The 27,907-nt window shown below is 42.6% G+C and overlaps 2 protein-coding genes across 2 annotated transcripts; one reads left to right on the top strand and one right to left on the bottom strand.

Annotated features, from left to right (window-relative positions):
• Positions 1-2,097: 2,097 nt before the first annotated feature.
• Positions 2,098-3,127, top strand: LOC103779270 (cytochrome c oxidase protein 20 homolog; the record flags this gene model as incomplete). Its single annotated transcript, XM_008946896.1, has 3 exons — positions 2,098-2,212; positions 2,358-2,421; positions 2,986-3,127. Coding segments are annotated over 3 exons (321 nt in total), but the record flags the coding sequence as incomplete, so codon positions are not given.
• A 12,268-nt stretch (positions 3,128-15,395) lies between these two features.
• Positions 15,396-27,695, bottom strand: HNRNPU (heterogeneous nuclear ribonucleoprotein U (scaffold attachment factor A); the record flags this gene model as incomplete). The annotated part of the gene is made up of 13 exons (XM_008946894.1): positions 15,396-16,690; positions 17,075-17,146; positions 18,200-18,402; positions 19,067-19,306; positions 19,837-20,005; positions 20,375-20,503; positions 21,018-21,137; positions 21,372-21,635; positions 22,048-22,160; positions 23,225-23,324; positions 24,869-25,008; positions 27,388-27,461; positions 27,584-27,695. Coding segments are annotated over 13 exons (1,790 nt in total), but the record flags the coding sequence as incomplete, so codon positions are not given.
• Positions 27,696-27,907: the final 212 nt, after the last annotated feature.

Here is a 27,907-nt window from a genome sequence, read left to right as displayed (position 1 = left end):
TTGAGGCGGGGGGCTGAGGGTGCCGTGCCCGTATGGTCCTGCCTCGCCTCGCCGCGCCGCGCCCGGGCGGCGGGGAAGTCCTCGCAGAGCCGTCCCCGGCTGATCGCAGGGCCGGGTCGCGACCGTAATCGGCACAGCGAGAGGCCGGCGGTGCGTGGGGCCTTTCGTCGCCTTTCATGCGTGTTAAGGGTCGCCGGAGGTGCTGCTGAAGCGCAGGCGGCTGCTGGGAGAAGGAGCTGGGGAAGAGGGAGCTTGGGGGAGCCCTGCGGCCGCCCGGCTCCCCGCGCCTCGGTGCCTGCCGGAGCTGAGAGGCGGCCTTTCGCTGGGGACGCCAGAGGTTAACGCCGACCAGATGTGAACCCTCGCTGGTTCTGCTCTAGAGGAGATGATTGAGAAGCACTAAACGGAAACCAATGGCGGAGCTGAGGGTCTGTAGGGCAGATGGAGCGGGCATGGGGGTGGTAGCTGTTTTTCCACGGACCCCTCTGCGAGGGTTTCTCTTTGTGGATGAAACGCTGTCATGACACTTGAGCCTTTGTAATGCCAGTGGTTAGCAATGGTTAGAGTCATAACAAGTGATTTCCAATATACCAACAGGTGAAACACTATTTTAAAAGGGTGCATCATGCCGAGTGGATGTAGCAGGGATACCTTCTCAGCCAACAGTAACATATCAAGTGACATCTTCCATATGAGAGTGCTTGAAATTACTCATTAGGAGATTAGACCAACATAGACTTAAGTCCTTTTTGTCTCGCTTGTACACAGGGATTATGTGGAAACAGCTGATGGTTGTCCATAGGGAACATAGATACAGTTATTGATGGGGATTTCCATGCTTGCATACGAATCCAGCTGTTATCAGAAGCTTGCCATCCTTATTACCACGGTCAAGATGTTTCACAGTGACTTGTCTCACAGAGTTACCCGACCTCCACAAATAGTTGGCTGTAGTTTTCCGTTTTCAAAGTCTGCTTTGTCCAGATAGAATAGCTTTGCAAAAAATAAAAGCATTTTAAAATCATCTTCCTGGATTTTTGTTGAAACAGTTGCATGCTTGGTATTTAACGGTCTAAGGATTTAAACACAATAGAATGAAGACCAATTCCCACACCGTCCCTAACAAAAGAATTAATAGCAGAAGGATATGCAGATGTTAATACAGTATATTCTATGATTCTATAGCCACCATAACCCTGACCCATTTCATCTTTAGGCCTTTTTGTATGTAATTTCTCACTCCTGCTTGTGGCACCAGTGTGTATGTACAGGGACGTTTGTCAGGCGGGAAATACGAATTGTATTCAAGTTAGAAGACTTGGATCATGCAGGAGCTGGTGTAGGCATCTCTGAAACTAAAAAACATATCTGTGAGGTCACAGTTGGTTTTGTGAATGCCACATGTAGTTACCATTTGAAAATTAAATAGAAAATTGATAGACACAAGCCAGTGTAGGTTATAGATGTGAGACAGAATATGAAACAGTTTGAATAATTCTTAACAGTAGGTTCATTTAAAATTATGTGTCATATATTTTTGTGCACAGCCCAAAACATTACTGGTTTATGAATGTTTTTGTTTGGTATAAGGTTCATTACGACGTGCATTCTCCAGTCATTTAACTTCTTTAAAGAACAGGTTTGTTTTTTCAGATATTAAAACTACATGGCATTACTAACTGCATCACTGATAGTAACTTTACCAGTGGTAAAGCCATCACTCATGGTTTGTTGTGATGTATGTTGGTTTTGAACGGAGATGCAGGATTCTTAAGATTTTTCTCCCTTTTTGGGGGAATGTAAAGGAAAAAATGAAATAGTTCTTTCATAATATTCAATAGAAGAGTGAATAAGCAGGTTTCTACAAAATGATATTGCCTAAATCAGTAGTTAACTCTTCTGAAATCATTCCTGATAGAGCGGTGGATATTCACATTTGCTCAGTTATAACCTGAGAAGTAGGAAATCTGCAGGTGATTATTTTTGACAACTAAGATTATAAGTCTGTTTTACAATACAGTTGCCATTAGAGATTTCTGCAGAATTTTTTTTTTTTTTTTAAATTTATGGTGGTGTTTGGTGTTTTTTTCCTTGCAGTCCTTTAAACTCCTAGGATTCCTTGATGTGAAAAGTGTCCCATGCGCACGAGAATCTGTGCTCTATGGCTCCCTGGGATCTTTTGTTGTGGGTCTTGGCCATTTTGTAGCAACTAGTAAGTACTTCTTCCTTCTGGTTTTTATGTATTTATTTGCAAGCTAAAAACTAATTCCTATTTGCTGTTAGGTTTTATTAATAATGGGAAGTCACCCAAGATTTTTTCGCTGATTGTTTTTTGAGGATTTTTGTTTTTCTTTCAGGTAGAGTTAGAAGATCTTGTGACTTTGCAGTTGGTGGATTTATTTGCACAATGTTAGGATACTGGTATGTAAAACAATTCTTCAACTTTAATGGAATTATGTTGGCTGCTTTGTACAACACGATCCCCGTTTGAACTTTCACACTGTTTTTGAAGCTTCATTAAAAACTCACAAAGTGTCCTCTTCCTTCTCCCCAAAATGTTTCTTCTGTTAAAGGAAAAGAGTTCAGTGCCTTTTGAATTTTTTAAAATTGGTCATTCTTTCTTGAATCCAAAGAGATCAAACCACTCAATTATTTCTCTCTTTATTAATTCTTTTTTCTTTTCCCTTCACATGTGCCACCTTCCTGTCCTGATTATACATGCTGCATACTAAACGGTCATGAAATTAGGATCCAAATTACAGAAATTAGCATTTTCCATCAGACTTTTATGTCCTGCTTCTTTGTGGCTACATACTATTTGCCTGAAAGAAACAGCACGTACACCAGTATTTTAATTACATGTTGTTTCATAGTGAATTTTACTGGCATATGTGCTTTCAACTTTACAGCTGGCTGCATAACTCTGATTTGATACTGTCACTCATAAAGCAGGGAATCATCTTTTCTTTTCATCCACTCCTCTAGGTTTTTCTGCAGGTACAATTTGGCCCAACAGAGGATCCGACAAAGAATGATTAAAGAAGGAATGAGAAACAAACTTTTATTTGAAGGCAGTGCTCTTGATCATGAAAGAAAACAAACTGGCAGTGAAAGAAGTGATTCTTAGTCTGCTACAGAGGAATCTGTGGTCTCGTACAGATTTGGGAGAAGGTGGTCCAAAAATGACAGTCTTTCCTGTAGAAGTGTGAGGTGCCTAAACCTGATAAATCATGCTGGTTTTCCTAGCAAATCTGAGGAGGAAGTTCATAGCAAATCCATTAAGTAAGTAGACAAGCCTTTCTTTGTTTCATATATATATGTGTGTATGTATATGACTGTGTACACAGTTAGGAATGACCTTGTATTAAACATCTGAGAACTGATGTGGTCTCAGAGGATTAATGATAGTGTTTTGGGACTGCTTTAGCTTCCATTATAAATGGAACGGTTCATTTTGGCAAAGCTGTAATTACATCTCATTTAAATACAGGAAAATATTTGCATCAGCTGTTCTTGGAGAAAATGTAACCTTCAGTGCTACTGGTAATGGTGCTTTTTGTAAACAAACACTTGAAACAGGTGAAGGCTTTGCTTGTCCAGGGTGTGTGATGTCAGCAAGTTTTGTAAGATTTCAGCTGCAGAGTAACTTCAGATAATTTATATACACCGTGAAGTTGAAGGATTGCCCTTTTTGTTCTGTCTGCATGAAACTAGGAATAAAGTCACACTTCAGCAGCAGTCTAAGCTATGTAAGTAATTAATCTTTTTACTTGGTTAAAAATCTTACTACTTAAGACAATTCCTTACAATTGGTGGAATAATAATTTTCATTATTTGTAAGTAGCAATGGTCAGAGTTTTTTTAAAAAAAGGCATATTCTACTTCTAAATGTCACTGTACATTTTCTGCCAAAAAAAAATTCACTATATAATATCAAGGAAACCATCTTACTTGGAAATACACTGTTGGATGCAATTGCGTATTGGTAAAAAGATGAGTGATGCCATAATATTCCTTGTCTGCTTCTGTCTACACCGATGACACAATGCATTTGCTTTTGTCACAAAATGGTTTATAGTATACTATGCTGTAAGCAATTTTTGGTCTAAAGGCATTTGCTGAGCAAAAATAGTCCTTTCCCCCTACCCTGTACTTTGTGTCAGAGAGTGTGCAGTCTGCTGTGAATGAAGTACGTGTGGGGAGGTTTGGTATCCTGATGTAAACGGGAGCATTGCTCTACTTATTTAATTTGGAAATACACATGAAAGCACTAAACAAATGCACTGTTTACACTAATATGATTAAACTTTTACCCTCTGTGGATTTGCCTCTTAAAAGAAGAAAACAAACTTGTATACTCTGTTTTCTTTTCCCCCCTCTATTCCTCCTGTTTCTTCTGGAGAAAAAGAAAGTAAGTTCTATGGAGGACGTTCAGTTCAATAGGTTTATATAAAAAGTCTCCAGAAAACTGGTTTTATCCCAGTGAGACACTTTCTGTCCTCACTGCAAGATCTAAACTCAGAAGTTAACTGGTAACTAATTCAGAAGAGAAAAATGTTTCCCCTGGTTGTGTGCTTGGCTGGAGTGGGAGGCTCCTTCCCTTTGGATGGGGCAGGAGGTGTCTCGTAAAGCACTTGGAGCTGCAGCGGGAAGCTGAGCGAGCCATGAACCAGGACCTAGCAGGCTCCTATTTTAATATGTGGCTGAGTTCTTTTCTGTCTGACCTAAGAGAAGGAACTGCAACCTAAGCAGGGTGCCTTTTGGCTGTGAGGTCATAGTTCAGCCTGGGAGTTAGGAAACAAAAGCATGCTGATGAAAATTTGCTCTTTGGCAAAGAGCAGTTGTAGAGAAAGAAGAGAATGCTCTTTTGTGCTGATAGGAAAGGAGTTAGCATGTGTATAATGGCATCCTTCAAAATGCACAAGTACTGTGGCTGTGTTGAGGAAAAAGCATCGTGATACCATGTAAATTAAAAAATCTGGGGTAAACTGTAGCATTAGATCCTTTCTGATGACAGTTGGTTTAAGCTACTGTATTTTAGAATATTAGCCCAATAGCAGCTTAACTACGGTATTAGCAATTCTGGCCAATAACTATTAAACTCCAGTTGTATCTGTGTTGTGTAGATAATGGAGTAAATACTTCTGTCTCACTGTGCAAAATGAGTATGCTAGATGTTAACAGAAAAATGGGGAAAGAGGCAATATGCAGGCAGTCTGGCCAACACATTTGAGCTTCGTTATCCAGTAAAAGTTGAGGTGGAACTGAGGTAACCAGAACTGGGAGCCTTTGCTGAGTGACGTGGGGGGATAAGACGAGGAAGCTGTGGGCAGGACTTGGTTGGTGTGGCGGAGGAGCGGTTGTTAAACCTGTGGGGGGCGGGAGCTCTGGCAGGATTCCTCCCAGCGTGGGCTGCAGCTGCTTCTGCGCCAGCGACGAAATGGATTGAAAGTGACTGATGGGTTACAAACCCCTGTTGAAGGGGTGAGGGGCAGGACAAAACCCCAAAATCTCAATGTTATTAGTTGTCATAAATCAGCCTAGTTCACAAGAAAAAAAAAAATCGTAGTAACTGAACTGTTCCGGCTCCCCTCATAGGGATACTCTTGGGAAAAGGAGTTTCCCCGCCCCCTCTGGCAGGAGCGCAGGCTCAGGGCTCCCAGCAGCGACCAGAGCACACCCCACAAGGGCTGGTGTCCTCCGAGCCTCTCGGGCGGGAGGGTCACTGTCGAGGCAAGAGGCTGAACTGCAGCAGTCTGCGGCTGATTACCAGCCCCCTGATGAGAGGTGCGTGTGCCCAGCGGGGCTCTGCTGCGGTGCCCTTCGCCACCCGGGCGTCACCGCCAGCTGTCGGCACCTGCGGCAGGCTCGGAACCCAAGAACATTTTTGAATTGGACAGTAGAGGCATCTACAACTGTCATCCCACACTTGCCATTGATCCCTTTGCCCAGGCAGAGATTTTTGGGAGATGCTGGCTCTCACTGCATTTTTCAGGCTGCCAGGCTGTTCTCTGTGTGTCACCACTCACCCCAAGTCATTGAGCGCTGCAAAGGAAGGTGTCACGGTTTAGGGTCAGAGCCAACACCAGGCCTGTAATAGATGCTCTCTGTTAATCCCTCTCCCCTTCCAAAGGGGAAAAGAAAGGGAATAAGGGAGAGAGACTTGCAGATTAGAAAAGGAGACTAAACCAGCTGTAATGAAAATAATAATAAAATAGAATATATACAAATATATACAAAACCAGTATCAAACCCAACCCCCACTGATGGCAGTTACATGTCACCATCATGACTGATGCAGTGGAGCAGGCCCTGGGGAGAGTACCAGACTGGACTCAGTGGCAGATGGGAACCAGCTTCAGGAGCTGGAGCCTAGAACTGGATTCAGGAATACATGGATTTGGATCAAAGGTAGAACGGACAGAGTCCTCAGATGCTGGCCGTTGAAGAGCGCTTGACCCTTGTGATCCATCAGCTCTACACTGAATATGATGTCTGTCTATGGGATGGAATATGTGACCCTAAACTGACCAGTGACCTGTCCTGACCACTCCTCCCTCCAGGTGCAGCCTCTTTCTGCCCCCCTCAGTGTGGTACACAGGTTTTAGCAGTGACCTTGGCCTGCATGCCAGTCCTCAGCAGTAACGCTAAACATGGAGCATTATCACTGCTAGAAGCAGACACTGTCTGCAAAAATCTGCTGTTAACTTCAGACTGTGCAGTTGGTTAGAAGAGACTTAGCTAAAAAATAAAGTCACTGAACAGAAAGTGTTCTGTTCTGACTCAAACTAGGGTTAGGGTTACTTCCTGTCACTAACAAATGACCTTGGCTTTTGGTAGGATGATTTATTTTTGTGGAGGGGGACGAACATTTGTTATTTCTGGTGTAAGCAACCCAGGTAACAATTAAGTATTGTGTGAGCTCAGCTGTAATGAGCTCCCAAGTGAATGATTTTCCCCAGCTTAGCAGACTAATTCCCATACTTCTCATATTCCTATATCCAGGCATTTAGCTCAAGAGCTCAGTGGTTATCAGTGAAAGTTGTGTGGTCCATTCAAAGTTTGAAGCTAATATGTTGTTACTGCCTTGGAAAACTGATCAAAGCAAAGGTTTTAAACCATGTTCAGATGATCAAGATGATGATCCTTTGATTTTTTTTCTTTTTAAATTGAAAATGCTGAGTTTTAGTTAATGTGACTCAAGGCTTAAAATGAGAATGTTACACAAAGCAAGTATGGTTGCTAAACCTTCAAATGGAGGTGGAAGAGCCTTAGATGAGACAATTTGAGGAGAATTCTGGCTTTTATCCGTGGCTAGTGGCACACTGATGAAGATTGTTCACAGGCCCCCATGTTTTCGCACTCTTTATTTTTTGTCTGCATGGGCTCCTAGTTTGCCTGAGAGCTGTTCCACAGTGGGTCTGCCTGTTCCTGGAGGAATAGGTCGCAGCATCCCTATATCTGCTTGTTTTAAAGATCAAGAGCAGTGCATTCTGAGGAAGGTATTTTAATCCTTCCAGCTTTGTCATCTGTCATGAGCAGGACTGCGAAGGGTGCTCAAGTGCCATTACGAAGAGCAGCAGGTGCACTCTCGGCCAACGTGGCTTCTGTCCCTGGACGACAGGTCCTCATCTCTCCTGTTGATGGCAAGTGGCTTGTGATCCACTCTGGTAGTCATGGTGTGCATTTATCTCTGAGGCACCTTAGCCTTCAAGCCTGCATATACCTGTGTGACAGATTTTTGGAGTTCACAACTCTACTGATACTCATGCTTTCCACCATCCAGGTCAAGAGTTCTTAACCACCTTTACCTTTGCCAGGTGGCCAAACCCAGTGAGAAAGATCTTTCTCCATCACCATGACACTGCAGATGTTGTGAAAATGGGATGAGAGATTGTCATGGGTTGGGACTGGGTTGGCCACTAAACGAATGACAGATGCTCTCTATGAACCTCGCTCCCTTCCCAGAAGGGAAGGGAAATGGAATAAAGGAGAGAGACTTTTGGAAAAAAAAAAAATTAAAAGGGCTTTATTGAAACAGTAACAATAAAAAGAAAAGATAGTAATAAGAAAATAATGAAATATATACAAACCAAATACTGAACTCCCCAATGATGATCACATCACCACTGATGCTGCAGGGCAAGCACTGGGGAAGGCCCAGGCTGGAGTCAGGAACTGGAATCGAGAGTGCAGGGACTGAGATCAAAGACAGAAGAATGGAGTCCTCTGCAGACATAGGCCATAGAAGAAGACGTGGGCCTAGCCCTTGTGATCCTCAGCTTTAAACTGAATATGACTTAGATGGAATGAAGCACCTTGCTATGAGGTTTGTGTCACCTCTCCTGTCTGCTCCTCTGCATAGGTGCGACCTTTTTACTTATGACCCTTTCACTTAGAGTGGCACACAAGATTTAGCAGTGACCTTGGTCTCCACAGAAGCAAGTATAAGCAAGAGCCTTTCTGCACACCAAGCCATGGTAGTACCTATAAGCATGGAGCGTTATCACTGCTAGAAACAGACACTGCAAAAATACACCATCAACTTCAGGAAGTGCAGTTACTTAGAAGAAAATCACTGAACAGAGAATTGGTTCTAGTTTAACTCAAACCAGGACAGAGATCTACCCAGCCCATTTGCCTGTGGCTCCTTCTGAAAAAAATTCCCAGTCAGGCTGCCCACAGTCCCTGCCAACAGAAGGTTTAGGACATGTTACTGAAGCGATTTCAGAGAAAGCTGACATCCCCTTCCCTATCAGGAAGCATTCACGCTCTGGCTGAGATAGCAACATTGCTGAAGACAGTAATATTTATTATTGGGCAGATCCCTTATCACAAACGGCTGTTGTAGGAGTCCTTCATAGAGCAAATACAGAGCAGAAAAGTTCCAAACAGTCCGTTCCTCAAAATAGAGGGAATGATACTGTGTTCAGCCTCCTCCCACAACAGGAAATCTGGAGCTACCAGTGATTGTCATGTGCTGTGCTGGTAGTGCTTTCATCCAGCATTTAAAGCCCTTAAGGGTCATGTCAAGGCAGCATGGGAGGCCCTAACAAAACCTGTTTGACTTGGTTTCTTAGCTCTGATAGTAGCCAAATTCCACATTCTTCAGTAATCACCTACTCAGACTCCCAGATGGATGAAAAGAGCTTGGCCCTTTCTTCCTAAACCTCACAAGGTCCCCTTGAACCAGTACTGCAGGGGGCTTCTTACCCCGCGGACAAGCACTATGGGCCCCGCCATCCTGAAAGCCAGTCACCATTTATTTCTGGTCACCTTTCATCCTTCCAGTGAGAACAACCCTGTACCTCAGTTTGTGCGCCTCTGTCACTCGCGCCTGCACTCTCACCTGGAAAATGCACCTTGAGAGCCTCTAAGTGGGTTGTAGAGCGACCACCTACCAGGTGGCCCGCGAGCCGCACCCCCCGAGCAGCATCCAGTTCCAGCAGAGCCGAGGCCTGCAGCCACGTGCTCGGCGCTTCAGGGGCGCTCCGGGAACCTCCACACGCCATATCCCTGCGTTAACGGCACGCTCCCGGTATGGCAGCAGAGCTGACGAGGCTCAGAGTTCAGTTACATCAGCGACACTGCCCATTTACTGGTGACCTCTGGTGGGATCCACACTAATGGAAACGCTCAGGATACAACCACCATTCAGGGAGGAACCTGTGCACTCCCATCCCCCACCAGCCTTTTGGTTGCTTTCACCAGTATGATTTTCACTAGAGAAGGGTACTTGTACTTGGTACTTGCTGGATAATGCACCTTTCAAGACAGTAAAATACCTATAAAAGCAAGATCATTCATGAAAACTTCATTTTTCTGTGCTAGGATCTGCTGAAATAAACCTGTGGGAGTCTCTTGTTTCCCTTCCGCGGGTGTTTCCTTAAAGGAAAAAATAAAGAAGGCCTGGCTGGCTGCCGAGCTGTGGAGGCACGTGAATATCCTGGGGCTGTGCCCACGCGACTGCTGAGGAAGTAGCAGCAGCCCCCTCCCAAGAATGGCAAGGAGCCACTGTGGAGATGCTGGTTTTTTTGAATTGTCACCCAGCCGCCACCTTCTTCTCCACCACTGAGCAGACAGCAGAGTTTTCTCAGCGTGGAGTGGGGCTGGGCTCAGCGTGCTGCCCTGTGGACCAGAGCATGCAGAGAAGGCAGCTCCTGCTGCGGCCAGGCACGGCAGCCAGCTGGTCGGCAGCCAGCGCAGCACACGCGGCTCCTGCTCCACGCAGGAGATACTTCTCTGTGTAAAAAAGGAGCAGGCAAGCGAGTGCAAAAGCTGCGACTGAAGGAATGTCCTAGGTCTGGAAACCAAATGCGTTTTGTGACATGTAAGTGTCGTGTTCTCTGGCAGCGGAAGCACCGAGATAGTTTTTATTGTGCTATCACAGTCTCTTTCTCTGAGGTCTCAGAGCAAGCAGGGAGAATTAACAAGACATTTAATTTGCACAAGTAAATCTAATACTAAACATCTAATATTTGTCTTTTAGGTGCTTGACTATTTAACAATTTAATAAATTAAATTTTAAAAATACTATTATTATTGCAGGGTAGCAGCTTACGTAACAGAGCATACACTAGAGGCTGGGAAGCAGCAAACTGAATAGCCACCCTGCTGAAAAGCACAGGACTTACAGTGGACGCCAAGTTGAATGTGGGCCAAGAGAGTGTTCTCACTGCAAATAAGGCAAACCACGGTCTGCGCTCCATCAGGAAGTATGTGGCAAACAAATCGCTTATCCCTCAGCACATGACACTGCTGAGGCAGTGTGTCTAATATTGCTGTCTACCTTTGGGCCTCTTCGTCAACCAGGATGTCAAACTGTAGAGGCTCCAGTGAAGGACTCCTGAGGTGTTCAGGGAGCTCAAGTGCATGCCCTCTGGAAAAACGGTGCAAGGAGTTGCGCTTAGTCTGAGGAGCAGCAGGCTGTAGGGTGACCTAATAACTGCCTAACATTTACTGCAGGACAATTACAAAGATGGAGCCAAACACCCTTTCATAGTTGCAGATGATGCAGCAGGGGCAGTGGCCACAAACTGTAGCTTGGGAGCTTCAGGCCAGGCAGCAGGACAGCACGTTTTACCATAAGGGCAACGCAGCACTGCGACAGGTTGCCCAGAAAGGTCATGCAATTTGCACCCTTGCAGCTTTTCAGGCTTCAGCTAGATAAAGCTCCAGCTGACCTGAGTACTGGTGCCAGTCCTGCTGCAAGCAGAAGGATGGACTACATCTCTAGAGGGCCTTGCAAACAACATTTCTGTGATTCTGCAACCAGCTGAGAAACAGAACCAGCAGAACCCAAGGGAGGAAAAAGCCCAGTGTGGTGCAGAGGACCACCCACACAATACCATCCATTTTGCATTCAGGAATTCATTCCATCCAATGCAGTGGTTCCAGGCTGGGCTGCAGGCCCCACAGCACCTCAGGTGCTCCAAAAGCAGCAGGGAGCATGAAGCAGAGGAGAGAGCAAGCACAGCATGGAGGTGCCAGGCTTTGGGTACATGGCTCTGCTGCTCACAACCTGCCCACAGTGCTGCGTGTGGACCTGCCTCTGCTAGCTCAACTGTTTGTCAGCACAATGTGAGCAAACCCCATTCTTTCTTTCAGAAAAAAAAATATTACAGTAAATCCCTCCAGCAGGGCTTGCTCATTTCCTCTCCCCCATCTCTTACTACCTTCTTACCACAAAGACAAAAGTCCTTTTATAGTACAAGGGTTTATCTTACTGACTTTCTCAATAGCCCCACAGAGCTGAAAGTTCAGCAGAGCCTGAATGTAGCTCTAGCCTGCATCTGAATAGGTTACATGGAGACTAAACAAAGGGAATCAAGCCTTTTGTGCATCTCTCACCTTGTAAACATTCACTGGTATTTTAAGCATGCATTTACATCCAAGGAGACCTTCAGTACTATTCTGGGCCTTTTTATTTCGCAGCTCTCTTGGGCACCAGCACCATTTCAGAACTCATGCTCCATCAGTGCACCTCCTCATGCCCAAGACAAACGTTTGTTAGAACTTTGTGGAAAACCTCCACGGCACAGAGTGGCAGAAGAGCTAAACTAATGTGACATAAATGAAGGCCATGCTCAGACCAGAGAACAGATCCTTGGATTTTTATGGCACATTATTTATCAGAGGTGTCCTAGTAAGCAGCCATCTGATCCTAACTAAGGGAGAATTAATGCTGAGAAAAACAAGTGCCCTTTCAGTCCTTGTGTGCTAAATGGGCAGCAGATCCCCAAATAATCAGTGTAAATTGCATCTGCCCTTGACTACCAAGTCATAAAAATTCTTTGAGCATGAAAAAGCTTGAATGAAAAATAGGCTGAGCTGTTTTACCTGTAGTTCTGACTCAGTAACTTCTAGGACCAAAACCTGCAGATCAAAGATTGTCTACTAAACAGAAAACCAGAAAAGAACAAACTACTTGCTCTAAAGTAACACTTGTATATCGAGTCACCTGCATGAGTAATTATACGACTAGGTTTTTTACATTTGCCCTTGTTTTTTTCTCCCTTGATGCTGACAATGCGTTAAGCATTTAGCATCTTTATTTAAGCTACAGCTGAGTTCACACAACAAGTGATTCATTGCTGAATCTTCCTGCCACTCCCAGGACTGGCGAGAAGACAAAACTCAGGCAGCAGCCACATCCAGACTAGTGACCGGCCAAGTCCCGATTTCAGCCAGCTTCCTGCAGCGGCTGGCCCCAGAGAGGCCTGCTGCACTGCGGGAGCCAGCCCGGGCCTTGGCCACCGAGCCAAGGAGAAGAGCTGCACAGGACCGACCGCTGCTCTGCTGTTAAAATAGAGGCCTCCTTCCCTCCTGCGCCCATGGCTTTGTCCTCTGCCTTCATCACAGCTGGTTTGTTGGCACTCGAGTCACAAACCTGCTCAATTTCTGCTTTCCTCTCAGAGGCTTTGCCTGACGTCCTGGAGTTCTCCACATCCTCTACCGTGCTTCAGGCTGAGACAGCTCCAGCCATACTTACTCCTCCCTTGCTACCTCACAACTACAGTATACATGCATTTCTTCACTTGGGAGAGTCCAACCCTTGGCAGTGAAACATCTGGAGCAGTATTAAAGTACCTCACGACTTTTCTCAATTTCGTTTCTTATGGCTTAGTCTGAGGTTGCACTTCTGAAAAGCACCGGCCTAGTTTTCCAGGTCATGAACAAGCAAACCTCCAAATCTTAAAACATGACATAATCACACTTCTATTAAAAGCACTGGCCAAGAGTGTTTCAAGAGATGAAAAAAAACCCCACTAGTGGTTTACAGTGTGAAAAAGACATTGTTTTTTTAATGCAAGTGGCATAGACTGCACTAGCATTGCCAGACCACAGGTTTAATTCAGAAAAAATTAGGCAGAATTTCTAAAAATGTCTTTGCTGATCAAGAATTATTCTGCAATGGGCAGCGGAAGGGAAGGCGCCACTCGCAGCGAGCTCCCGCACGCACACGAGGGCATTGTCCAGGGCTCCCCGCGGCGCAGCGCGAGGAGAGACGGCTCCCTGCGGCAGAGCCGAGCGCTGGGGACAGGGATCTCCCACAGCACACGAGAAGGGAAGCCAGGCCCCAGTGCCCCACAGGTAAGAGTCCATTTACTCTCAGAGCGCCCAGGACACAGCCCCTTGCCAGGGGAGCACCTTCATTTACAGGGTGCGTGTCCAAGTGACTGCTACTAGAGCAGGCAGAGCTACAGCTGGAGGATTGAAGTGCGAAGTCCCTCCCGAGATGCCCAGCACACAGACCTGCCTTTGGCCTCCAGCTCAGCGGGTGTGGCCCCAGCCCACTGGGAGACAGGGTGTCAACAGCTCCCCCAGGCAAGGCCGACAGGGAGAGAGCCACCAGCAGCACTACTGGTGCTAGTAGCTGCACAGACGCACGCCACGTTCCCAGCACCAGACTAGCTCCTAGGCTCTCAAGGTTTGCACTGTTAGAAAAAAACTTAGAAAAAAGCAAACACAGTTTGTACTCCATTAGGGAAAAAAAACCAACAAATGCAAACCCAATCCCTGTGCCATATGTCACTGGTGTCTCCAGTATTGCCAGCATGACCACAGTATTGTGGGCACTTTTCCTCACATTGCAGTGACATGCAGCTGTGCTTGCCTCACCTTGCTGTGGCCATCAGCTTTCTATTGCCTTTTACTAGACACAAACTGCGAATTTAAGTTTTGGTTTTCTCCCTCAATCCTAGTGATTTGTTAGGTAATGGCTTTTCCATACAAGCCATTTTACATGGCAAAATAAACCCCTTCTCTAGAAGTAATTTGAGCCAAGATAAATTGAAGGAGTCTCTCTGCTCTGCAATGGCAAGGGGCAGGGAAATATTTACTTTGTTAACCCCTTTCTGAACTGCACGTGCCTCAGTGGTGTTTATGTTCAAGCTTTTTGAATTCCATACCTCAGAAAACAGGCAGCATGTACATTGCTGAACTTATCAAAACAGCTTTTTTTCCACACAGGAGTATTTTTGGTAGATACTCCTCTTTCAAGTGTAAGATGGCTGAAGCACTTCCTTCATGTGTGCCTTGCTTTTTAAACACCATACATTCAAGAATTGAAAACAAAACATCCCAGACTTTTGAATTAAAATACAAGCTTTACAACCACATAGTAAGTGTAGGCTCTTATATTTCAGTTTAAGACTATATAATTTTATAGAGTACCAAAATAAGCAAAGGATCAGCACTCCATACAAAGTGTTAGTTCTTGTGAGAAGGGTAGAAGGGAGATGGACTTTAATTACACTAAACTCTTTGCAAACCTAAAGAAAGTTTCATTTCAGCAAAACAGACTGGGGTTTAGAGTCCCCACATTTCTAGTTCATCATATAGTGTTTCTTTAAAGACAGTTTACATTTTTCTCAAAGTAAAGGGATGATTTAAAGCAGAATTAACAAGGAGGTGGTGCTGTTCATGTTTAATGTCAATATGCAATGTCATCTGCTATAAAGGCTAGAAGAGCAACACAACTTTACCTTTACTTCTGAAGACTATTAGAAATGGACTAGCACTAGAGGAAGCTTGCCGCAGGCTGGGCTGGCTCTAGCTCTGGGCGGGGCCGCTGGGGACAGCCGCCTCTCCCTGCCTCAGGGCACAGACAGCGCAAGGAAATCAGCAACTAACATCGCCACTACAGTTTTACAAAAGCATAAACCTAAACAAAATAGCAGTTAAAACAAAAAAACAAAGCTCTGTTCAAGATGCATTCTCCGTGACAACCCCCCTTCTGCCCTAGTCCCTGTCCAGTTTCTTCCCCTGCTCCTTCCTTAATGTCTATTTTACAATAAATAGTTAAGTGGATTTACATGATGCAAGCGCAACTCGGGACTTTTGCCCTACACATATAACCATGTTAAACTGTGAGATTATACACGTGATATCTCTAACAGAGCAACCACCAGTTTCGATTTTTGAAGAAACACAAGCATTTCAGCATGTACACAGTAATGAGTTTAAAACTGTCCAACATCGTCGCTGTCATACATTCTCTTCCTCTTTATAGCCTTAAAGGGATTTTAGACCTTGATGGCGACAATCCCAAAACAAGAGTAAAATGAATTTATTTTATTGCAAACAAACGTCTAGAGTTAAATTTCTCCACCCACTTTCTTTAAAGAGAAAAAGGAATCAGCAGGCTAAGGAGATACACCCATTTGAGAATTGACATGATTAAAAATTAGATATAAAATGGGTGACTCACAGTTTCATTAGCTTACAAAATGGTGGAGTAACTACTACAAGCACACTAGGTATACAGTATTTTGTGGGGAAAGTTATACAGACACACAGCTAACTTCATATAGATCCCATTAGACAACTGGATTTACAACAAGTTTTGTTTAATAAGAAATGGGCAAAGCCAGCTTCTTTTCAGAATCAAAATGCAGAACAAATGGAAAAGAAATTATGGTGTTGTACCTTCACAAGTTTGAGCCTCCACAAATAATGCAACCAAGTTTTACAACTTTATGAGCTTCTACATACACTCCACCCTCACTATTTAGCCCCAGGTTTCCTCTTTGCCCCCTCCCCCCATCTTATTGAGTTCCAAATATTACAAAAAAGTCCTAGTTATTGCCAGAAACTTTTACTTCTCCCTCCTCCCCTCCCTACCCAGAAGCTTCACAGAGAGGATGGAGTGTAATATGGAGCTTTACAAAAATCTGATGGTGTTCACGAGGGCTACTGAGGAGCCTCTGTATGAATCTGGTTGCTAACATTTCTATTGTATTGTGACATGACTCACGACTGTTTCTTAGAAATCCGGTGGGGAAAAAGGAGAAAATTCTTTAATAAAAAGACACCAGGTACAAAGCAACGTTTTACTTTTGTTGTGGTAAAAAAAAAGTCACATTTTACAGATAAAATGTAGAACCCTGAAATACTGACACATTCTCTTATCGTGCACAATGCTGAGGTTCTCTTACGAATCACTTTAAAACTGCAATTAAAAATGTACAAAAAAAAGAAAGGAAAAAAAAAAATCAACCCACAAAGCTTCTAAAAAAGGAACCCGCAGGCACTTCCTCTTGTGGAATGTTTAAAAAGTTAGCCTACTAAAGAAAACAGTCGACTTCTTGTGAAGGTTTTGGAGAAATATGTATCAGTTCATTTATTTGGGTATTCAATAATATCCTTGGTGATAATGCTGACTCCATGGCTTCTGACCCCAGAATTGCTGCAATAAATGGATAAATAGTTAATTTTAACCCGTAATCACATAACGGTCACATTTCTTACAGAAACAGACATCTAATTATCCTGGAACTTGAGAAGATTAAAGTACTCTCACATAGCAGCAAGTTCCAGAACAACTGAAGGCAGTTAAAGAGTTCTCTTCACAGTAGTAATGTGAAGCCAAATACTACATACCATTAAGACCAGTAAGCCACAGCTGTTATTTGATATATCAGAACAGATTTGCAGAAGGAACTATTTATATACCTATTACCTAGCATTAGAAGATTTTGCTATCTAGTTCTGATCACACATCTAATTATTTCAAATAACATTTTGAAACATTCAACTTAATCAGTGGAAAGGTCAAGTTATGACTACTTACACCCTGCTGCCACTGGTTGTAGCCCTGAGATTGGTTTTTGTAGCCACGATTATTTCCCCTTCCTCTGAAGTTCTGCAAGAGGACAACAGTTTTTAAGTACCCCATCTGTACAGATTTTTCAGAAGCGTAGTAACACCAATCTTTATTACCACACAAATACCACATACCATACAGAATCTTTCAAAGACAAGGTACCAGGGCTAGGTTAAAAAACAAACCTCCCTGAAAACTACTAGAATACCACAAGCCAGCCCCCTTCCAAGCAACTGCTTCTTAACATGGGGCAGGAACCGCAGAATTAATACACCAGCTCAAACTGCTGTTGCCAGTGGTCTGGAAAGCTGGCTAATCCAGTTTGGACTCACCCTATTTCCAGCTGCTGAACTGCACCAGGACAACTAAAAATACAAGAGCTTGCCTATTTTTAGTTGGGGAAGGCTGTAGTTGCTACAAGGATGCGTTATCTGATCAGACAAAAGGATATGGGTCATACTGCTGAAAATAGAAGCGCTAGTCCACAAAATTTCAAATGGAAGTTATACTACTAAAAAACGAGGCATCAACACTTGTAGATAAATACTGCATTTCCCCTGTTTGTCAGTATTCGATAAACCTGAGCCATGTTTACTAGCTTGGGCTCCATCTGCTGGATCTTCCATAACCCAAATTATGTTTTCAAATGCTTCCAGTCATATTCCATCAGTTACGACCTCAGCTAGTACATCTTTATGAGTTGTGTTTGAGACCAGACAACAAAACAAACACTCTCTACAGCTACTTTCAGAAGTTCCCTAAATGCTTGATAAGGAGACACACTGACCCTAAGACCAAACAACAGTTACTACTATTTGGCAGGAGGGAGGGGATGATCAAAAATCAAACACAAGACTTTTCACACACACAAAATCTTAAATTTTTAACAGAGGTACGGTCTTGTGGAAACCTCCACCTCAGCATCAGAACCTCCTAGGTAGCACACACTACATGAGGAAGCCAGACCATTTAGTGTGGGATTAGTGTAGCACCACAACCCAAGCCTGTGGCCATGTGCAGCCACCAACCCTTTCAAACATAATCCAACGAACTGTATGTAGGTCAACTAATAAACCCCCCCCAAAGCATCACCTGGTTGTAGTTTCCCCTGTTGGGCATTCCACCTCTGTTATAGTTCCCTCTGTTGGAGTAGCCACCTCTGCTTGGGAAGACAGGCCCACGAGGATAGGGGTAGCCAATCGCGCCGCTGCTGCCACCGCCACCGCCGCCACCTCCACCACCTCGCTGGGGCATGTTGCCTCCCCTCCTGTTGTACCCACCACGGTTGCCAGGGACTGCAGGGAGAGAGCAACCTCAATCAAGTAACTGTTAGGTCTTCGTTATTTCTTACACGAAGATTACCGTTCAAAATAATGACGATAATAGAAATAAGATGTCCAAATACAGTGCAAAAATTTCAGTGCAAAGATTAATCCACTTGGTCAAAGTGGAAAACATTAAATTAACTGCACACCACCCCCCAGTACGGCCTGATACACACATGAACAAACCCAACATAAAAACTCAAAGCTGTGCCTCAAACCACATGAGCAACATAATGCAGGATCTTGACAATCTTCACTTTTAAAGCTGGACAGTTAACTTTGCACTAATACATTCAACTTACTGAAGCTGAAGTCAAGGCTCCCGCTATGTAAGAACTGCAATGCAAGCGCTACAAGCTGTTTTCACAGAACGCTATGGGTTGGAAGGGACCTCTGGAGATCATCCAGTCCAATCCCCCCCCCAAAGCAGGTTCACCTAGGGCATGTTGCCCAGGATCACATCCAGGCAGGTTCTGTCTACCTCCAGGGAAGGAAACTCCATGACTTCACTGGGCAGCCTGTTCCAGTACCCTGTCACCCTCACAGTAAAGAAGTTTCTTCTTGTAAGATAGATAGATCCTTTCCACCCCCAACAGCATCAGTCTCCAAGATTTAAGTTTATTTCTAGACTTGCCTCCTCCTCTGAAGTTGCCACGCATGTTGAATCCTCCACGTCCTCTCTGACCCCTATTAAATTGATTTTTATTGCTCTTCTTGTTCTTCTTTGAGCCAGTGTTCTGTTTCTTTTCTGGCGGAAGGGATTTCTTACTTTCTTCTTTATATTGTTCCAAAAGCTTTTGAGCTTCTTCTTTTTGCAACTCTACATAGATTATTTCATCAAAACATTCTGCTACCTCTGGCAGTGTGAAGTTCCCTATAATTGCAAAAACACTGAGTATTCAGCATCTACAGTCAGCTACAATAAAATCCATAATTTAACCACTTTTCCCTCAGTCTTCCTCCCACCCCCCACATTCCCTTGGCATAGGGACAAAATTAGGTAATTTGAGCATTTAAGAAATGTAACAGTGACAAAGGAATAAACAGGTCTTCATGGAGTTGCCAGTACTGTTCCAAACCTTGAAAGCATTCTGCCTATATCTTTTTGCTTTTATAAGCCTCCACTCAGAACACCAGTTTCTGCCAAATGTGTCACTTATATAGGGCACTTTATGCCAAGACAGCTTTGTGCATCTGCATGAAGCGTATCAGCATAACTGAGTAGTGTTAAGGACTGCAGCAGAGGGAACACAATATAGTGTTATCCTAAAAGTTACAATAGTCTTCCAGTTCTGTTTAAGTACAACTGTTTAAGATAAAGTGATTTTTTAGACTTCACGTTTACTTAATCCTTTAAACAGATAGTCAGCATCCTAAAACACAGTATAGGATTATGTTCCATGCCTTTCATTTTGAGAACTGCATGCTCTGGAAGATCTTTTCCCTCCACCTCTGCCTTCTTTTGTGTTCTTTGCTTGTAGTCTTCATCTTTTGGGCAAACAACAACTGCTTTGCGCTGGAAGCCTGCAAACAGGCACATTTTTCTCCTCTGCGCAGCTGCAGACACATTTGTCTGAAAAAAATGCAGTAACTTACTACACGTAGCTGTCATTGTAAGAATTAAGGAAGTCAACTTATGGTGTATAGACTTCACCTCTACAAGAGCTTGCAATGAAGTTTACAAATAACTGGACATAAAGACGCTGCATAATGCAAAGTTACGAGCTCATATCCACACGTTAAAACACTATTCCTCCCACATCCCATAATCCAGAGAAGTTCAAACAAGCATTTGTAGTAATATCTCAACTTTGTGTCCCGTGAACAAGTAGTAAGTCAGTAAATGAAACAACTGCAATTACAACGTAACTTTACTCCCATATAGTCACCGCGCTACAGACTACAATGAACTTCCTCAACCATTTTTCACTGAAGCTTCTACCTGATCCAGAATGAAATTCCGCTTCTTACGAGCTGCAATCTCAATGAACTTCCCAAGACACTGCGGAGCTCTCTGCAGCAGCGTGTTAAGTTTCCCAGTGTCTGCCATTTGTCGCTTAAAACCTGCAACCTACAGAGAGATTTCCCAGAGTTAAAATAGCCCTCATGCATGTGGCTGACATTTTTCTTTGCTAAATGCCTTTCACCTCGCCTCAAGGGTTGTTCAAATTCAAGGCCACGACTACAAGCTCACAGCTGAAATTCCCAAAGCCTCCGTAAGACACAGAGCATTATAAGCAAAGACTCTAGGTGAATCAATACAGCTGAGTATTAATGTCATCACACTACTAATTCAAAGCTAAATGTTTTGTTCTGAGGACAGTGACATACAGAGAAACAGAAATACCTCCAGTTCAGAAATGGTTGACCATTTCTTATCTAGTACCACGGAAAAACTCAGAATCCTGCTGTGCCGTGCATCAGTTAACAGCTCAGCACGGTAAAAATCTGTACTGGTCACCAGCTAACCACTGGCCAGTTTCTTAGATTTCTTGGATACAAAAGAACTCCATGGCAGCCAAAGACTCTGGACTTACAGAAAGTCTTTAACACATCAACACCTAAAATGCTGCATTAGCACTTACCATCATTTTGTCCATAATAGTATTTGTCCCAAGAATGTTGTATTTTCCAGGATTTGCCGCTGCATGTTTGGTAACCCATGTAGTCTTGCCAGCTCCGGGCAAGCCAATCATCATCACCACCTGTGACGACAGGTTCTACACTTTAGATGCTAGTTCAAAGATTCTCTTCTGATATGCAACTTAGGCCAGCAAGCCCTAAGCAGGGATGAGGGTGTGTGTGCAGCTGAAGAGTCACAGGGTACACATATTAAAGCCCCAAGACAAAAAGGACAGAGTTGTACAATAGTCTGCTTAAATTCTATCACTTCTGTTCATCTATCTCAAGAACTTTGATATTACCAACAAGAAACTTACCTCACAATCCTTCTTTTGCTCAGGTCCCTTTGGTCCTCTGACCCTATCCTCCAGAGGTACCTTCTGGATGAAGGTATACTCCTCGGGTACAGGAAAGTAAGGTTCCTCCTTCTGACCAAAGTTGAACTCAACTGCACAGTTATGGCAGAGAACATGTGGGAAGAGTGGCCGCCCATCAAGAACTTCCTTACTTATTTTGAATGCAACACCAAGCTCTTGTCCATTCTTGGAGTATGAGAGTTCCACTTCATCACCATCAAAATTCTGGTATTCAGACAAAATGTTAGTTTGGATAAAATTACTCACCTTGCTCTATAAAGTTTTATTAGTCATTTCACTATATTGGCTATATTCACTCAACTTCTCTAACACTTATGTCATAAAAGAACTACTTAAAAGTTTTCTCTTCAAATGAGTTACTGTCAATGACCATCTCATCCAAGATTGGATTTTTTTTTTAAAAAAGGAAAGGTTTTTAAAGATATTTGTCTGAACATGAAATCTTCACATGTTGAGAGCAGTCACTGTTGACAGGACGTAGAAATACCAAGTACTATGTTAAACAACTTGTCCTGCTCCAAATTTTTCTGCACTGGGTTTACTGCTTCTCACATCAAAGCAGTCTAAAAAACTCAAGGATGTTTTTCCTCAAAAGAAAATTTAAGTGAAAACTTACAGCAAAACATCCAATAACATCATTTTCATCAAACTTCTCACCAAAGTCTTCAGTCTCACAATTGCATGTCTTTATGCCTTTTAGAGAATACCCATAAGAAAATTCTTCTTCACCTGAAGAAATAATTTAAACTTATTAAAACCAGTCATTTTCAAATAACCTTTCAGAAATACAATCACTTTACAGATACTTAATAAAAATATTCAGAATAGCAGCTTACTTAATAACAAAGCAAGCCATGACCCTCCCAACAGCTACAGCTCGTTCTTGTATTCAAGAACACTCTCACTTGAGATGGAGCAGCAGCGCTTCCCTCATTCCAAGTTTTAAGATCCTTATGCTGCTGGTTCCAGATGCATGTTGTCATAAAGCTGAATTGTCAGATCAAGACACGAGCAAGTATTTTTAAACTCTGAAGACCTGGTTTTGCACCAGTATACCTGTAACGTAGTTAGTCAGAAAGGCTTTCTGAACTTAGTCTCCAGTAGCACTTACCCCTCCCCATTTTAAAGGGAGTTTGGCAGACATTCAGCCTATGCGACAGCTGAGGATGAAGCTGCAAGGAACAAGCTAACAGGAGGTGTCAAACACAAGGACTCAGGTGGAACTTAACTAGAAAGCTCCTGCTGATGCCAGAACATACCAATTCATAAACGTTTCCCACAAATTTGTCTCAGCAGCAGGTATTATGACCAGTTCCCATAAATCTAATGAAGCTGTACTTCTTCCCTCCTAGCTGATTTCAGAAATAAGGTTTCTCCCCCCAGCTAAAAGAATGCTATTGTAGATATCCAGGATTTTTTCTTCACTGGTTAAACATTACACCACACCCCACCCTTTAAAATAAAAGGTAAAACCCCCTCCTCTTCCTATTTATGCCAGTACCTAAAAAAACTCCCAAATCTTGTCAGTCTTTAAGAATGTTCTCCAGAACCCATGCTCAATCCCTGGAAGAATTAACTATGTAATCATGTCCTCCTCACAGGCCTGAATACTTCATAACTCTATTTGTCCCAGCAGAGAGCTTTCTCCTACCTCATCCAGTGAGCCAAGTCCATTTTTCAGAACTTGGACTACAGCCACTAAACTTTTCCCACCTGCTTAAGCAAAAATTACTCAAAACTTCAACCACATACACAATAAGCAATACAAAAGTAATAAAATGTTTAAGCCTTACCAAGTAACATTCCACTTGTGTTCAGTGACCAGCCAACTCGCACTTCATGTATGTCAATGTCTTTTGTATACAGGTGTTTAACAGGAATCTTTTCTGTAACCTATTTTTAAATTATTCATGAAAAGGTATGTAGTATTTGTTAGATACTAACAAGATGGAAGCACAAAGGTAACATTTGGAACCTTTACACTTTGGTTAAATCTTTGCTAAGCCTGAGTTATCACCTTCTGCAAAAACAAAACATGCTGAAGTATGTGAAAACAGAAGCCAATGACTCAATAGTTACATCTCAGACTGAGAAATGAAGATAAGACATTGTATACCTTCAAGGCACTTAGTCACAGCAGGCCCTCTGAAAAACCTTAATCCTGCTCCAACTGGCCAAAAACTGTAATCCTTTTGATACTGTATATTAAAAATCACAAACAAGATGTAGACTTTTTTTAAAATCATCACAAAGTTGGTAATTACAGTAAATCTCTTTACCAGTAAAATGTGGTAATGGGCAAAAAAACGGCTTTACAGAGACTGGGGAAAATATTACACTCATCCCTTTCCACAATAAGCAGACTTTCTGGGCAAGTTGCCAGATTCCAAACAACATAGCCACATTCAAAAAAAACCCACCTAGAAGTACTGGAATCCATACAAAACCAGCTCTTTTCTAAGTGCCTTTACAAACTTCACCAAACTAAAAAAACTGACCAGTACCCTACCAGTCTCCCAACTATTTCAGTCAGGTGACCAGGGGGAAACTGATTTAGAAGTGAACAGGACATAAGTACTGGCATCAATTTCACTACCTCTGCCTTATAAAGCTGTAGGTACCAAGAGACACAGAAATCTCCCAGTGCAAGAGCAGGAGAATGGGATTGCTGCCTACTCCTCAGGGCAGCAGTTACACTAGAGGAAGAGAAGAGCAAGTGTCTCTATATACAGGCACAGCACGTGCAAGGAAGCCTTTAATATTGAGAAGAAAAAAACAAAAAATAAAAATAAAACACAAAACCCAAACCCCAAGCTCTGTGCCTCTGTTTATTCTTTCATCAACAAATTGGAGAAATCTCTTTATTACAAGGCTGACTGCCCATTGCTATTCTTACCCTTTAGCAGAGTTCTTGCTCTCAGAATTCAAGAACCTGCTCAATACTCACATTCACTGTGTACACAAGTGTATTCAGGCTGGAAGGGACCTCTGGAGGTCATCTAGCCTAAATCCCTGCTTAGAGCAGGTCAAATTCAAAGATTAAGTAGGAACAGAAAAAAAGGAATGCTGAGATAATTTATATCCCAGTTTTAAAAAAAGCCAAGCTTTCTGTAATCTTCAGAAAGAACAAGCAAATGTCTGTCTACCATCAAAATTCTTAAAGTGTTGATGCATGAGGTGCTGAATAAAATTCTTGGTTCAAAAATGAGAAGTTAACACATTCAGGGCAAGTGCAAGCTGCCTGTTTTTTGCTGTTGTTAAATGGAAAAAGGAAGCCGTTTTGCCAACTGAGACATCTTTACAGGCTCTTAAGAGAAGGCCTTCTGAAAGTCCTGTTCACCTGATTTAGTTTCAACATCCAAAAAACCTGAATAGTATAAACAGTATTATATTTAAGCATGCAAAACAGTCTTCTGTAAAACATCACTTCAACTCACCTTCATCTCAAAGCAGACTTTGCCTTTAGAAACTCCATAGGAAGCTCTCCCTCCAGCCCAAAGGAAAGCAAAGCTTTCCATGGTCAGAGAGGAAGCACTAAATCGATCTCTTGAGATTTTAAAATGCAGGTCACAGTTATCTGTTAACATAAAAACCATTCTGTTTACTCTTATTACAAAACAAAGTAGAGCTGTCCAGTTTTATGCATTAAAGGTGATTTTCAAGACAAACTGCCAGCAAGTGCTCAGCATATTTCAGGAAAGCAACTGAACACATGCCTAGATGGAGGTGCAGGTTGACACTCAGCCAAGAATCTTAGGAAAAGCTAGCTAACGAGAGTAATTTTCAAGGTCCCATATTCACTTCTGGCACCAAATTCACTCTGTTTTTTTCCATGTGCTTAAAACCACAAACTTCACCTCATCTACTTGAACTTTTTTTGTCAGTTATCTGAGATGTTCCCATCAATATAGAGCAAAGGAATCTGCACCGTAGCCTTTGCATTATTCGCTAGGTCTTTTTTTAAAGTCTTCTTACCCCTCATGCCCAAACCTAAGGACAGATGAGGAAAAAAAAGAACCTTAAGTATTTATAAGTACGGAAAGTAGTATTGTGTTTAGCTAATATAGTCCATTACCAAGCACAATTAGATTAAATCAATTAAAATAATTTTAAGTCAACTATAAATAGGTTAAGCATGCAGAACGTGGTAAGAGAACCTCCTTCACCTGCAAAACATGATCTGCATTATGAATTCTCCTATCGCTCTGAGAACTTAAGGGGAACCTTTGTTTTACAGGTATCTTCAGAGCTGCACACCATGAAACATATTAATCTTGTAGCAGGTTTCAAAAAGAAAATACAGAACGGTAACATGAGGTGCTGGATACAGCACATGAATTCCCCAGAGGAAACTCCAAAACCTATCTGATGGTTACAAGAAAGGAGGAAAATGAGCAAGTTCTGCCCTGGTACAAAATCTGCCTGCTGCCAAAGAACACTAAAATGCAGTCTTGCCCGTATGACTGGTAGCTCTCATGCATGAGTTCTTGTTCTGTTTGCATACAGCTATCACCAGCTGCACTGCAATATTTGTGATCTGAGTGTTTTCTCATTACTACTTTTAACTTCTCTTTGTTGCATGAAAACCAGATAAAATCACAGAGAAGAAACCCACCTGCATAGGTTACTTTCAGAACAAAAAATGATAACAGAATTTGAAGTTACAGCTTCCTTGCAAGAGACTAGTAAAAAGTACCTAAGAGTGCCAAACGTCTTATATGTCTGGACCATCACGGTCCAGAAAAGAGGTGCCAAGTTGTTACACAATTCAGTCTTAAAGCTGTGTTTGATTCTGATCTCCAAGCAGTCTGTCAACACTTTAAATCATAGCTTGTCCAGGAACAACATTTTCTACCAGAAATAATAATGAAAATTAGCTACTGCTCTGTTACTGGGAAAATCAAAAGCTCTGACAAAAGGTGGCAACTCACCAGGTTAGCAGCTAGAAACTTGAGATTTAGTTACCAAAATGTCAAGGATGGCGTAGTCAGAGATTTACAGGGCTGTAAACACCTCCTTCCACTTCAAAACTTTTTTTTTTTTTTTGAAAGAAACACCTGGAATTACTAGCAAATATGCCAGAACATGCCAAATTTAAGCTTTCTTTACATGGCACTTTAAGAAGCAAACAAGTTCAAGGATTACTTAGTGCATTATTAGAAAACACGACTAAGTCTTTATTCTTACTATGAAGAATACAAATGTCAACTTTGTGGCTGACACAAAGTTGACAACAGTAGTGAGGTTTATAGCCTGCCTCCAGAGAAACTCCCCCAGTTTGCACATACTTGTCAATTTCTGTGCCCTTCTAACCAATTGTCTCTGCTATGCCCTTGGCACAAATCACCCCCCAGGGCCCTGCAAACTCCCAGGCTGCACAAATAGGTCATTTTTCAGGAGGCCTTACCTGATTTTTTTAATTTATCAGAAACCATGAAAAAAACTATTCCACCAGTTGGTACATAAATAGACCCTCAGCAAGTTAGACCAGGAAGCTCGTGTCACAAACCGTACTACTGTAACCACCTACAACTATATTCACTCTTTGAACTTCCTGAAGTGAAAAGCTCATGTGCTACACAATTAGCTTCTCGTGTCATTACAAGGGTGTTCCATGCTCGCTCTACACTTGGCCAGCTTAGTCTCTGTAACAGGTAAATGTTCTGATGAAGATTTCTTTAAAAAAAAAAAAACAAAAAACAAACTATGATATCAGTGTTCACTGGAAAACTAAGGTTCTTACTGCTAACGTAAAGACCCGTTAGCATATATCTGTCTGCTCTTTTGCATACTGAAAAGGGGGTTGAAACACCATCTCTAAATGGGGTGTTTGTTTCTTTAAGTTATTTGGTAAGGGAAGTCGACAAACGTATTCACTCCACATTTCAGAAAATGGTTTTGAGATTAAAAGTGTATCACTACATCGTTCAAAGGTAAAGGAGGCATGTTTACTCACAAGTATCAAGACAAACCACTGTGTCATCAAAATGTTCATCTTCTTCTTCAACAGGTGGTTGAGGGGACTTGGCCCTGAACAAGACAAAAATAAACAAAACCTAATAAACCTACATGTATTTTCAAACCATTAAGATGGGCATTTCTGTATTTTACTTCTTGTTCATAACATGCTGCCCAGCATCAGTTTTACTTACCTGCTGTACTTATTTTCCTCAATGTATTCAAAATATCCACGACCATGGTCCTCACGTGGTCTCTTCACTCCCCTCTTTTTCTCTCCAGGTTTTTGTTCTGTTTTAGCATCTCCTGTAACAGAATCAAAGATTTTAATTGCACAAAGTAACTCTATCTGGAAATAAATTTCTGTACGCTGGTTCCACCTTGGGAAACTAAGAGCCTGCGGCAAGGGAAAAGCAGTAGCGCCCTACAGGAGAATTTTCCTTTGTGCCGAGACAAAAACCCGTATCTTGAAATTTCTCAGAGAGCTCAAAACTCGTCTGCTACATCATCTCCGACCT

The sequence above is a fragment of the Merops nubicus genome, unplaced genomic scaffold (assembly GCF_000691845.1).
Source record: "Merops nubicus isolate BGI_N331 unplaced genomic scaffold, ASM69184v1 Scaffold15859, whole genome shotgun sequence".
NCBI lineage: Eukaryota > Metazoa > Chordata > Aves > Coraciiformes > Meropidae > Merops > Merops nubicus.
This window is presented reverse-complemented; position numbering and strand designations above follow the sequence as displayed.